Raw genomic sequence first — 14412 nt, 5'->3', positions numbered from 1 at the left:
AACACCTCATTAACCCTATTTTCCTGGCTATTGTAATATGCCCCGTATTAATGTCTCTGCAATGGTCATTTAAGTGCAAGGGTTTAAAAGGATGGGTCTTTTGACCTCAGGGAAAAAAGTGGGACATATGACAGGTTTAACATCATCAGCTCAATAGCAACCCGTCAGCTGAGGAAAACTACAACTCCCAGTACTGCTGACTGGGAGTACTGGAATCTGAAGTTCATGGCTAGCAGGCTGTGAGCCAGACCATTTCTCTGTAAGTCTCTGCAGCATTATACAGTATATACATGTAGATACAGTGGCACTAAAAAAATTATATTAATCCATAGTTTATCACAAGTTCAAAACTTCCTTTGTTATTGTAAGTGTTAGAAATTGTCCCCCAGCTGCTTTGTGTTTGTGTTGAGCAAACTGCAGGAGAGGGGGCGATGAAGGAGGACAGGGGTGGGCCTACAAGCAATAATACAAATCATATGTTCCCTTTTTAGCCAGTAGCGTGTTTGGAAGTACGTGAGTCACTATGTGTGCAAACATGTTATTCTCTACTGCTTTTGTGTACGCTAATGTTTGACCATGGTGAGTGGGTCTGTGCAAGAACAGAGTGATATATCCTGCTTGTTTAATACACTCACTACACATTCAGCAAACGCAGTAAGGTCGATTATTTTATGTGTCTGTATTGTGCACACTCCACAGTACGTTCTGTGCACTGAGAATATTGACTTAAGTTGAAGGGGCTTCATTTTATGTTTGTCAGGAACCACCCCTCCAAGGAGCTCAGGTGTGCAGTCCCCATGGTTTTTGATGGCTTCTGTGGGTAATGGCCTTCTCTGAGTAAGCCAAAGCTCTAGCACCTATATGGATGTGGATGAGAATGAAAAGCAAACTAACTGAACAGTTACTGTATGTCCCATGTGGCCCCCCTTCAAATCCATAACAGGTTAGAGAGGAAGTTGTGTTCTGGCTGTTATGTTAGATATCCAGTCTCTCCAGCCTTTATAGATTACATTTTTTGGCTAGCTAACCATGTTGAAGACATATTTCATGGCATGGCCTATCTTTTTTACCTATGTTATACAAATCTTCTAAGACGCAAGTTTGTATTCTCCATCTTGGGGGAGGATTGCACAAAGGAACCCTGTACTTAAACAAGGGGTTTACTTACTATTGTTTGCATTTAGAATAATCCAGGTGTGCAGTCAATCATCCTTGCAAGCCCCAAATGACATCAATATGCTTAGCCGTTATTTTAGGTTTTAGCTTTATAGCTACAGAGGTTTTTGCGGGGCCACAGGGATAGTTAATAGGGCCGCAATAGAATTCTTTGCATTACTTTATTACTTGTAGTATGTCCGATAATCAGCTCACTATATGGGAAAGGTTGGGCATTAGAGACCTAGAAAATTCAAAGTGATAAATTATATTAGAATAGAGCTGTGTATTCTGTGCCTCCATCCACTGATGAAATGGTTAATCATTGCCAGCTCTGACTCTCCAGTTTGCTATGCCACGTCCCACCCTCTTTTCTGCTGGCAGCGGCCAGAATTTATTATTTTTGCAAACCTTACACCTTTTAATCCGGTTTTGAAGTGGTAAAGAAGACTGCAAAGAAAAATGCTTTTAGCTGCTTGGCACACGAATTGCTTATTAAATATGGATTTAGCTAGCTGTAACGCGCCCAGGCAGGCAGCACACTTAACTCCTTTATTGCAGGGCACAGCCACAGCAATAAAATCTGCCCATTACACTAGAACAGACGCTACTGTTGCACAACCTGAAAGTTCTGTGCTCTAAATACACACTAGTTATAGCGCAAATTATGTGCCGCCACAGTCTCACAAACATGGGGAAGATTAAAGGGAAACCCAGCTGGCAGAAATAAAATGAGCTTACATGTTTTGGCATATGGGCTCCAGCCATCTCTGAATGTTTGTTCTTTGATGAAAGGTGTCTTAAATCTTTCCCAGAGCTATTTTGCAGTTGAAATGTGAGAATACTATGGATACTACAGATTCATTGTCCTTAAAGCACCATTATAATGTCAGGTATTAAAGGGGAAGAATAGCCTGTTTATAAGTAGTGTGCATCTTTAAATTATCTTGCCAGACTGAATATATATACAGTATCCCTGTAGAAACATAATATTAAGATTAAAGGGGAAAGCGCATACTTTTGTTCCACATGATTCTGATTGTAAAAGCCTCCTGCATTGAGAGTTGACCCCCTAGATTGTTGGCTCGCCAATCAGCTTTGATGGCTGCTGGAGCTTTTAAAGCCTCTTTTTTCCTCAAAAAAGACTAACTTTAAAAAAGCCTTCAGTAAATTGCAACATTTTTGAAAGAGCTGATATATTGCTTTGTGTTTGAGGCATAATGACTCATTTACAACCACAGCCATACAGGACCCAAGTGCACCAAATGCAATTCCCCCTTGCAGCTGCAATTATGCTGGAATCATAGGGCAAAAAACTTGACAATTTGCCTCCAAAATTGCACTTTGAACACAGCACTTGCAGCCATAAATGACCCTTACATTGTCCTTACACAACAGCTCTACTTTGTCTTTAGGAGCATGTGGAATGCTTTAGTTACTGCAGTGGAGGATTTATCTTGCTCTCACTTGTGTACAGCAATGACTGGAAGCACCATTGTTGTTATTCTGTACACTTCCAGACTGGCCAGTGACATTACACATGAGCGTAAGATTAAAAAATTTAGTCGGATTGGGGACCGCATCGGCTCGTTGATGCGGTCCCCGAACCAACTTTGCCTATACCTGTCATTATCATTGGATTGTTTGGCCCCAGGGCCAAATGGCCGAATAGCCTGGATTCTCCCGATATCTCCCACCCATAGGTGGGGGATATCAGGAGAAGATCTGCTCGCTTGGCGACATTGCCAAGCGAGCAAATCTGAAGGTGTATGGCCACCTTTACAGTCTAAACTGTCAAAAGAAAACATTCAGGATAAAGGTTCAGCAGAAAGTGCTGAGGCATGAAGAATAGATTCCCGTAACTCCCTCCTCCCCTCTCTTCTTTCTGTTTGGATGATTTTGAACTAGCGAGGAGACAGTGATAATGAGACAGGGATACAGACAAAAGGTGCCATTAGAAAACTACACTCCTATTGCCTAATACACTAGACAGAAACTTGTGACTAATTCCTGAAACTTGTTGTGGTTTAGCACCACACAAAAGAAGAAACCCCAATTAAAAGAGCGTTTATTCACTGCACGCAGAGTAAGTTTAGCGGGGGCACATATTCACCTTGGCTTGTGGTAAATAGGCTTTACTATTTAAAGTAACTGAATTACTATTTATAATTGTCGGCCTGAGGGAGTTTCACTTGCAGACGTGAGAAAAACATTACAGGGAAAGTCCTCCAAATATTAGTAAGACTATGGCTGTCTCATTAAATAGGCACCCTAAAATAACCCTGGGGCAGCATCACTGCCATGCTTTAAAGTGAACCCCCTGGTAATTACTTTGCCTATGCTTGCACTGCCATGTAGCCCTGATAGTCTCTTCATTTGTCCCTGTAATGTAGCTTAATGTTTATATCTATTCCTTTATTTTTATGTATATATTGCCTGAGGGCAACAAGGTGATGAAACCACCAAGCTGGGGGGCCTCTTATGTAGGATAAGCAATTGGTGTTAAGATGGCCATACACAGGCAGATTTAAGTTGCCAATTTGGGCCCTTCAAACTGATTTGGCAGCTTACCTGTAAGTGTATGGACTCTCTGATGGGACCAATTTTTTCCCAGTGGATTGAGGTTTTATTTCTTTACATCAGCTCATTGATGCACTCCTTGCTCCTGTGGCTTTTATTTCTGTAATTAGTTGGTCATAATATGGGAAAGAGCCACTTGCTTGGCAACCTTGGCCAGCTTTATACTATTTGTTCTCAGGCAACAAACAAATATGATAGCTCTCTGTATAATAATGCTAGGATTAGGCTAAAGCCACACTGTGCTTTTTCTTAAGCTGGCCATACACGCACCGATGATATTATATGAAACCTCGTTTCCTACGATATTTGGTGCGTGTATTGCGGATCGACGAGATGACCATTATCGCAAAGGCTGGGGATATCAGCTGTCTCGTCAATCGGCCGGGTTAAAAGGTATTGATCTAGTAGAATTTCTATTGTTTCTACCTCCACATCTGATGATTCAGCCCTGAACGTCAGTGGAGGAAAAGAACGACACAGGTACACAGAGACCGGATTTCGATGAGCATATGCATACCCACACGTTTCCACAATGAAATCCACTTTATGTGTCTATATACAGGCCAATACTTTATGTGTCTATATACAGGCCAACACAGAGCCTGTTAGTGCAGACATTGTAATGGGCTGAGGTCAGCAGTTAGGTTGTTCCTTAGTCTCCGAACTTCTTTTCCTCCCATATCTCATCCACCCCTCCTTAATCTTTCCCTTCTAGACCGCTTTACGCCTGCACCCTCTCATTCTTTAATGTTCTAAATCTCAATATCAGTCAAGTTAAAAAAAAAAAGTTAGTACGTGCTTCGGGCGTTGCTGCATTACAAAAGCTAATATCTGCTTCAAGCAAAGGCTTCCCTTGCACCATGCCTAACTGCAGCAGATACGTTGGCGATTGTTTAAGGCACACAAACCATTCATCAATTTAACCACAATCTAAACCAGGGATCCCCAACCTTTTTTTACTTGTGAGCAACATTCAACTGTAAAAAGAATTAGGGAGCAACACAAGCATGAAAACTGTTCCTGGGGTTACAAATAGGGTCTCTGATTGGCTATTTGGTAGCGCCTTTATGGGCTGACAGCCTACACAAGGCTCTGTTTGGCAGTACACCTGGTTTTTATCCAACCAAAACTTTCCCAAAAGCCAGGAATTAAAAAATAAGCACCTGCTTTGAGGCCACGGGGAGCAACATCCAAGGGACTGGAGAGCAACATGTTGCTCACGAGCCACTGGTTGGGGATCACTAATCTAAACCGCCTTACTTAAGGACAGAGGTACCACAGAGCTCCATGGTCCCTGAGCTTCTCCCTTATAATTCATCAAAGGAGGTCCTTCTGATAGTGCTTCTAAAGCCACCTGCATAAGGCACAGACAGAGAGACTTTGCTCTATTTTTGTGCCAGCTTGCTTCAGCCCCAAGCAATGCTGCCGGGCATATAAAAGAGCCCAACGTAAGGCTTACAGAGAAATTTTTAAGCTGCTATCATTGCAATACCTGCTGCAGTGCAGCAATTCTGTTATTAGAAGTCAGTAAGGGGCACATATTCTTGGCCAGAACCCATGCCTGGCCATTAGGGATGTGGCGGCTGAGAATGGGCATTCATGAGAAAGTCCAGGCATAGGACTAGCAGGAACAATCCCCAAACATGTGTATAGCCTTTTCATACTATAAAACTGTTCCAGCATAGGCACCTTTTTTAATTTAGAAAAAAAAAAAATCTATATTTTGCATGATTTTTCAAGGTGGCTTTTATATTTGAGAGTTGTTATAAAAGTTCTCAAAAGTTGCTGCTTAGTACAGCCAACCAAGCGTTTCACTTAACGTTTCCTTTGGAAGTCATTACATTTGCCTTAATGGATAAACTCTAATATGTACCTGCCAGAATTACAAGAATCATATGTACTAACAGAGCTTTATCTGTCTGTCAGTTCTGCACCCAAATTGGCTTTCTCCTGTTTTTTTAAACAATAATATGATGTAACACACATCTGCATTGCTTAGGATTTTGGAAGAATGGATTTTGGCACAGTGACGGGCCTGCAAGTATTCCAGCTTTCCATGTTCTATTACATATTATTATATATTGCCTCAAATTAGCCTTTGTAAGAATCTTTAGTTGTACATATCTTTTGCTGTTAATTCATCACAATATCCCAAAATACTAAGACGTACTAACTTCTGTGCATTGGGTTGTGAATGTCAGCCCAGCCATAGGTTTTTGCTTCGTAATGTTTACAGTGTAGAGATGAATTAAGAATGGGTTGCAGATACTATTATGCAGTTATTCTTGTGGCTGTTGTTCTACCTGGCATAATGCAGGCCAAGAAATAGCTACATGTGGCACAAGCTTTAGGCTGCCTAGCTGATGGACAGGTGCCTAGACGGGCAGATTGTATGGTTAGATTCTATGGAAGAGGCTAAGGACTTATTCGGTTCAGACTTCTTCTTTTCAGTCAATCCTGTAAACCCTTAAAGGGCATGTCAACCCCAAAAATAATGTTTTGCATAATGAAAGAAAACATAATTCTAAGCAACTTTCCAATATGAAATAATTAAAAATTTGTAATGCTTTAAACGTTATTTGTGAATGTAATTGCTATTGAAAGCAGCATTTGCTGAACTCCTGGTTGTTACATTTTAAATAATGTTGCAAAGGTTTTACTTCTCCAGCAATACAGGTCTGTCAGGCTGCTGCCCTGTGTTACAATGTGTCAACAGTCTGAAAAGGACAGGCAAACACTGCTTCTAAGAGCAATTATAAATACAAATAACTCAAAAACCATTACAAACTTGTAATAAATGTATATTGCAAAGCTGCTTAGAATTTTGGTTTCTTTTATTAGGCAAAAGATTATATTTTGAGTTGCCTTGTCCTTTAAACTCATAACATGGCAGTAGACACTCTTCTCTCATTTCAGGGATATTCCAAAGAGATAATACTGACCCTCTAGATTTACCCAGACTAGCCTTTTAGGCCAACTTCTACCCTTGTACCCTAGGGGGCAGACCATCATTCTACAGGATATTCATGCATTTTGGGTATTATTTATACTGTATATGTAAATATGTTTAAAGCACATAGCTAGTAATAGTAATCAGTGTTGAGGTTTTATTCAAGAGAAGGGGATTTCTGGTTTAATAATCCCACAGGATCACACAAGGAAGTGCTTGATTAATCACAAAGACTAATGTGCAAGAATGAATGGTATCATACCTCTGAGAGTTATTCTTGGCATGGGTGAATACAGGAGTGATTCTATGAATAGTAGCTGGTGTGACTGCTCTGTGTTACTAGGGTAGTTGTTTACTTAGCAGAGAGAACAGGAAAATACCTCTGTAAGATCTGTACTAGATACTGAATTAAGGCCATATAAAGGCCAACAAACTAGTTCCCTGTTTGTACTAGATAGTGCCCTGTTGTTGAACCAAAACTATCTAGTAATTAATAGCTTTGGCTAGGTAGTACCATTCAGCAAACGGCTGTAAAATATAAGTGTTTTTTATATCAGTTCATTCATGCATTAAAGCAGCAGACTGTAAGCTGAAATTATAAGAAAGAGTAGCAAGTACTGTGTTACAGGTATGAGAGCTATTATCTGGAAGACCATTATCTGGAAAGCTCAGAAATCGGGACTTTAAAGGGCAGTATACACTTTGTTCAACATGAGCACAATGAATAGGGCTTGTGCTGTTCCAGATTCCAAAGTGTAAATCCCTTGCTGAGAGTATGATCAAGGTGTTTTTTATTTTATGCTATCTGAATGCCAGATTTGACACCATTATTTTACACTGCATAATAAATCTGACTGTTACTGTATTCTGTCAAGATAAGGGAATAGTGACATATTTATATATAGGCATTATAAGCACCTGCTAATAATACAAGGGGCCCTTTTATTGATAATCTTAATATCCTCACACCTTATCATACTCTATTTCCTTTTAGATTGTAAGCTGTTTTGGGCAGGGCTCTCTTTACCTCAGTATCAGTTGCATTTTTATATGCTCAGTGTATACAAAGTCTGAGTTTACATGGACCTCTGCAGAAACGTTGTTTGGTTTCAGAATTACAATTATAGTGGCTTGTCCCCTTTTGCATTGTCTTTGAGTGCTAATACCTTTTCTTGTTCAGTGTAAATACCCATTTATTGTTCAACACTGTGGTATGTGTTGACCCTTTATAAATACATGTTTATATAAGTTTTCCACATTTGCCAGTAACCAAATCCGGACAAAGGTTTTGTCAGGGGGGTGGGACAATGATGTTTGTGCCAGGGGGTGACATTTGGGGGGGGTTAAGGTGTCACGCCCTTCAATTCTTTGGTTTTACCCCCTGTTCAAGCCGGGCAGGAGGTTTTGAACCAGACAGCCCATTGAAAAAAAATGGGCTATCTAGGTCAAAACCAGACAGGTAGCAACCCTATAATAATAACCATCATCAAAATAATATAAACTTCCTTACTTTTAGCATCCCAGTATGAGCATGGACCACTTGTTAACAGTCATGGAGATTTATAAAAATGAGAAAGTAATAGCAACAAAACGCATAGAATTCTCACTGGCCCCTCCTTAATGCCTGGGTTTTTGTTATGCTGTTCCCAAGAGTGTAGTTTCTCAGTACCAATGTTTGGGTGGCACAGCCATTGGCATGATGTTACTGTGAGGAACACACCAAACCTATAGCCACCCAGAAGGAATGTGCTGGAGCGATAGATAATTACTCTAGGGCTATATTTTTCTATAAAATCCACATACATATTGGACAGGTGACCATAGACTTTCAAAGACTACTGAAACTATTGGAAATGTAGCTAATTTGTTCTCTCTGGCGAATTCTTTGCTGTCACATTTGTATGACGGTTACATATTACTGTATCGTTTTTTAGATATCTGATTATATTTATCACAGTGTGGGTTTTAACCATAACACAGATTTATTTGCCATTTTTCAGTGAGATGTTAAGAATATGTCTGTACAAGTTTACCCATGTGCCCTGCATGCTTGAATAAAAACTCTTGTTTTCTGTTCTCTATTTAGATGTTGTGCTGGAGAAAGCTATGCATAAATGCATCTTAAAGCCCCTGAAGAGCCACATTGAAAGCATGCTAAAAGAATTCCGTGTGGCCGATGGCTCTTGGAGGCAGCTGAAAGAAAACTTGCAACTGGTGAGGCAGAGAAGCCCTCAGGAGCTCGGAGTGTTAACACCAACACCTGAATCTATGGACATTGAGAAAATGCGCATCAAGTTCTTGAACATGCAGAAAATGTATTCTCCAGAGCGGAAAGTCATGCTGCTCCTCAGGGTGTGCAAACTCATTTATACATGCATGGAGAACAACTCAGGTACATGTTGGCATCAGGTGGGGACAGTGGGGCCAGGTGTTTTCAGCGGGTTTTTGGGTCATGGGGGTTGCTCCGCCGGGCTGCAATTACTTAATTAGCCAGGCCCCCCTGCCTGTCAGTGAGCTGCAGACTTGGGAAGGGAGGGAGCTTGCAAAGCTGTTTTCTCTTTCCCTTAAACAACTTTCTTTAAAGGAACAGTAACACCAAAAAATGAAAGTGTATAAAAGTAACTAAAATATAATGTGCTGCTGCCCTGCACTGGTAAAAGTTGTGTGTTTACTTCAGAAAGTCTACTATAATTTATATAAATAAGCTGCTATGTAGCCATGGAGGCAGCCATTCAAAGGAGAAACGGCACAGGCACATAGCAGATAACAGATAAAACACTATTATACTCTACAGAACGTATCTGTTATCTGCAATGTAACCTGTGCCTTTTCTCCTTTTTTCCAGCTTGAATGGCTGCCCCCATGGCTACGCAGCAGCTTATTATATAAATTATAGTAGTGTTACTGTAGCAAATACACCAGTTTTACCAGTGCAGGGCAACAGTGCATTATATTTTTATTACTTAAAAGCTATTTCATTTTTTGGAGTTACTGTTCCTTTAAGCTCATTTGTCAGTGTAAGTTCCGGTAAAGCTGCACAGTGATTGTATGGGCTGGGGGGGAAGTTCAAACTTCGCCCATCTAATACCTGTGCAGCTCTTCTGCCACATAAATATAAGTGACAAACCAGCAGTAGGAAAAGCTATGTAGGGGGGAAAAACATGCAGGCACCAGAGCTGCCTTCCCACTATCAGCAGAGATAGGGCGCCCGGTCGGCTTGGCCCGCCCCTGGTGGGTGGCCATACTGGGGCACATGTATGCGTATAATGAGCAAGTGACACAATGCGAATTATGCTCGTGCACAATATACAACATGGCTGCCTGCACTGGGGGCACCCTACTGGTGCAGCCAGCCTGCCACTCATAGGGGAAGAGGGGTCCTGATAATTATATTGTATGGGGCCCTGTGATTTCTGATGGCATCCCTCATATACATAAGGGTTCATTTTTGGTCCATTCCCCTTTTCTGTATAAAAAGGAAGGTGGGTAACCATCAAACACCTAACTTCTCAGCACTGGTCTGCAAGAACAAACAGTAATATAAGCTTGAAACATGAATGCCAGGTTTCTTTGATTTTACACAATATCTTTTCCTTTCCTCTAAAGCACTATTCACCCCCTAGAAGTTTTGTACCTAGTGACAACATATGTGGCAGTCACTGTTTAATGCACCATACTATTTTTTCCAAAACCAAGTTATATGTTTCAGGATTTTAAAAAAAGCGGTTATTACCCTTTAAAATAACTTTTAGTATGACATAGACATTGATATTCTGAGACAATTGGTCTTGGATAGATGTAGCAAAAATAAGGCAAATAACTAAAAAACTATTAAAAATAAATAATAAAGACCAATTTTTAAAAGTGCTGAGAAGAGGACATTCTTTAGCATACTTATAGTTAACTTAAAGATGAACGACCCCATTAAGACCTATGATATCCTGCCTGGAACCGTACAGCTGCTGCTGAATTGCAGTTGCTAATCATCATGGAGTTTAAGCCATGAAACAGCTGTAGGGACACAGGCTGGGTATATTGTATAAATCTAAACAGTTCCCTGCACAAAGTGATGATATACCTGAGTATAATTATGCCTTTGTCTCCTAGGGAGAATGTATGGCGCTGATGACTTTTTGCCAGTGCTGACCTATGTGATTGCTCAGTGTGACATGCTGGAGATAGACACTGAAATCGAATATATGATGGAACTGCTGGATCCAGCTCTTCTGCACGGAGAAGGTACATTTATTTCTATAAGAGTTACTTTAGTCAATGTAACATAGGTACGCAGTAGTTAAGGCTGAAAAAAGACATGTCCTTGAAGTTCAACTTTATGTTAAATCCTAACTTGTAGTAGATACAAAAGAAATTTAAAAACCAGGAAGAAAAACATGAAGTAACAGAAGGTCAAAACTGGGGCTTGCCCCTGGAAATGACAGACAGGTGACAGATAACCTAATAAAATATTACTGTAAAACCGGTACGCAGACGGTGTTTCCAAGCAGTGCTAGTGGCATAGTACCTACACACGCTATGGTAAAGGCTTATCCAACTGCATTCTTTCTAACGAGAGGAAACTGGTTTTGACAGGCTGCAGATAGTATGTGTTCAGCAGATTGCAGCATAGGTTTAACCTTCTACAGAATCCCTGGGAAACTACACATCATTCCCTGTTTGTATTGTTAGTTGCAGAAGCATTAACTTACTGGCTATGCCACAATCATGCCCTTATTGTCCTCTATAGGGAACAATAGAAAGAACAACTAATATATTTCTTTTCTCTCAAAAGAACAGTAACACAAAAAAATTAAGGTGTATAAAAGTAATTCCAATATAAAGTACTGCTGACCGGCAGTGGTACAGCTGGTATGCTTGCCTCACAAACACTACTATAGTTTATATAAAGAATGCTGCTGTGTGGTCACAAAGGCAGCCATTCAAACGAGAAAAGGCACAGGCACATAGCAGATAACGGATAAAACACTCTAATATTCTACAGAGCTTATCTGTTATCTGCTATGTAACCTGTGACTTTTCTCCTTTTTCCAGCTTGAATGGCTGCCCCCATGGCTACACAGCAGCTTATTTATATAAACTATAGTAGAGTTTCTGTAGCAAACACACAACTTTTTCCAATGCAGGGCAATAGTACATTATATTTTGTTTACTTAAAAAACACTTTTATTATTTGGTGTTACTGTTTCCTTAAAGGCGATGTCAAAGCATCTTTCCAAATTGCATTAATTAAACATTTCTAATAACTTTACAGTTATTAGTAAATTGCTTTTGAAAGCCGAAGCTATTCAGCCGTTTATATTCTTTGCATTTCTTGTTCTGACTCCTAAAACATGTAGCGCAAGCCAACTGATTAACAGACATGGAGGAGAACTGATTTTAACTATACTGTTTCAAGGTTCTGACCTACATAACCAAATGGTATAACACTGCACGCAATAGCAATTATTAACGTTAATAATAAGTTATAAAAAAATATAACTATTATTAATAATTTTAAAACCATTAAAAAATGTTTAATTAGGGCATACTGGAAAGATCCCCTTTAAATAGACAGTACAGTATTGGGGCTTAGCATATTGTGGGCACAGAGCCTTCCTTATCTGCATATTTGTATTCATGGTATCTCCCAGCCCTAGGTATAAATGCAGCTATGCAGAAAAGGAATGTTCCGTGCCCACAGCGAGCCAAGCCCTCATACTTTTCCATGTGTTAAAGAAAAGAAAAATGTAAGACATCATATTACCACAAAGGAATGTGTTTGATTTTTAAAGTTGGCAGTAGGATCAACGCTAAATCTAAAGGCCACTTAGACTTATTAGCAGTATACGATTGGAAGGACTAATGTCTCTGGATCGTGCCTAGCTAGGATTTGGGTATCTAACCAGCATAAGGAATGATAAAAATGCATAGAAATTTAAACCAGAACTGTCCTTTTTATTTACTCTCTAAAATCAACTCTTAACATATCTCCCATCTGCTGTTCATCTTTTGGAATGATGCTCCCAAAATATTGGCCACAATGGGATGGCACTTAGTAGAAAAGGGAGCACAGTGGGTAGAGTTTTCAGTCAGGCTGCATTCTAAGTGGATCAAGAAGGGTTTCTTTAATGCTGGGAGACATGCTCTTGATATAATCAATAATTATACACAGTAAACCATGGCTGATATACAATATACTGCTGATATATTACATACATTTTTATATTGCAGTATAGCTGTGCTCTTTCAATGCATCTCTACCTTATACAACTGTGTATGTTAGGTCTGATCCACCTGTATTTCCTTGTGGTTAACAGGCCCAGTAGGAGAAAGGTGCAGCAAGACATATAGCTTTCCTGCTGTCCCCAGCATATACCCCCATAGCAAAGCTCTGAGAAACATTCATATAAATTTCTGGCTTAAACAAATTAATATCCTTATAAAAGTGCAGATCGTCCCAACATTTTCCATGCCACGGGCCAATGAGCTGTCACACCCATGTGACTGTGGGCCAGATCCTGATGAAATCATGTCATACTTAAAAGTCTACAGAGATTTTGGGAAGTGTAAGTATCGTAAAAATCCCTATAAAAGGTCACATGTAGCCCCAGGGGACAGCAGCTTGACAGCACTCTGTTAGTATATTTGTCAAGTAATGGCCATTCCAGTAAAAGCTAAGCAATAGTTTGTTTCCTGAGAAATGTGAATATCACTTTTATTTGCAAATCTGATTTTAAAGGAACAGTAACACCAAAAAATGAAAGTGTATAAAAGTAACTAAAATATAATGTGCTGCTGCCCTGCACTGGTAAAAGTTGTGTGTTTACTTCAGAAAGTCTACTATAATTTATATAAATAAGCTGCTATGTAGCCATGGAGGCAGCCATTCAAAGGAGAAAAGGCACAGGCACATAGCAGATAACAGATAAAACACTATTGTATTCTACAGAACTTATCTGTTATCTGCTATGTAACCTGTGCCTTTTCTCCTTTTATCCAGCTTGAATGGCTGCCCCCGTGGCTACAGCAGCTTATTATATAAATTATGGTAGTGTTACTGTAGCAAACACACCAGTTTTACAAGTGCAGGGCAACAGTGCATTATATTTTTATTACTTTAAAGCTCTTTCATTTTTTGGTGTTACTGTTCCTTTAAACTTACTCCCTGGAATGAAATTTGCCCACAAAATGGTAACATAGAAGTTGCTGTTTTATTAGTTAAAAGCGAATGTATTCTGCACAAACATATGGAAAAGCATTGCATAGAATGTAAAAGTTCTAAAGATCTAGGCCCATGTTTAGCAGACTGAGGTAAGGAATTTTGAGTCAACTTCTGCCTAGATAACTGTTGGCTTTTCAAAGGCTTTTAAAGATATAAAAATAGAATTGTGTGTGACAGGGATAAGGGGACCAATTTCAACCAAGAGAAGATAAGTTTCTTCTGAAGTTCTTATGTCTGCCTTAATTTGTCATCACTTGAAAAATGATCAGATATACCTAGAGCCACCAACAGAAATCAGTATACTATGCAACCTAAACCCTTCCTTCAAATAAGACAATGCAGATAATAAGTACACCATGTTAAAGGAGAACTCAACTCAAACTTTTTGCATAATAAATTAAAATGTAATTTTCTAAGCAACATTCCCTTATAAATTATTTGCAAATGTTCAGTGTTTTTATTTGTCATTTGTAAGTGCAATAGAAAGTAGTATATCTTTGTCCATTTT

At 39.5% G+C, this 14412-nt stretch overlaps 1 protein-coding gene across 5 annotated transcripts in view; it reads left to right on the top strand.

Annotated features, from left to right (window-relative positions):
* Positions 1-14412, top strand: part of rin2 (Ras and Rab interactor 2) — an 88237-nt gene that overhangs the window by 67394 nt on the left and 6431 nt on the right. For all 5 annotated transcript variants that reach the window (XM_018093778.2, XM_018093777.2, XM_012962710.3 and 2 more), the window contains 2 exon segments: positions 8772-9077; positions 10793-10924. In XM_018093778.2, coding sequence (XP_017949267.1) covers positions 8772-9077; positions 10793-10924 — 438 coding nt within the window.

The sequence above is a fragment of the Xenopus tropicalis genome, chromosome 5 (assembly GCF_000004195.4).
Source record: "Xenopus tropicalis strain Nigerian chromosome 5, UCB_Xtro_10.0, whole genome shotgun sequence".
Classification (NCBI taxonomy): Eukaryota; Metazoa; Chordata; class Amphibia; order Anura; family Pipidae; genus Xenopus; species Xenopus tropicalis.
Note: the sequence above shows the minus strand (reverse complement) of the source record. Positions and strands in the feature narration are given on the sequence as shown.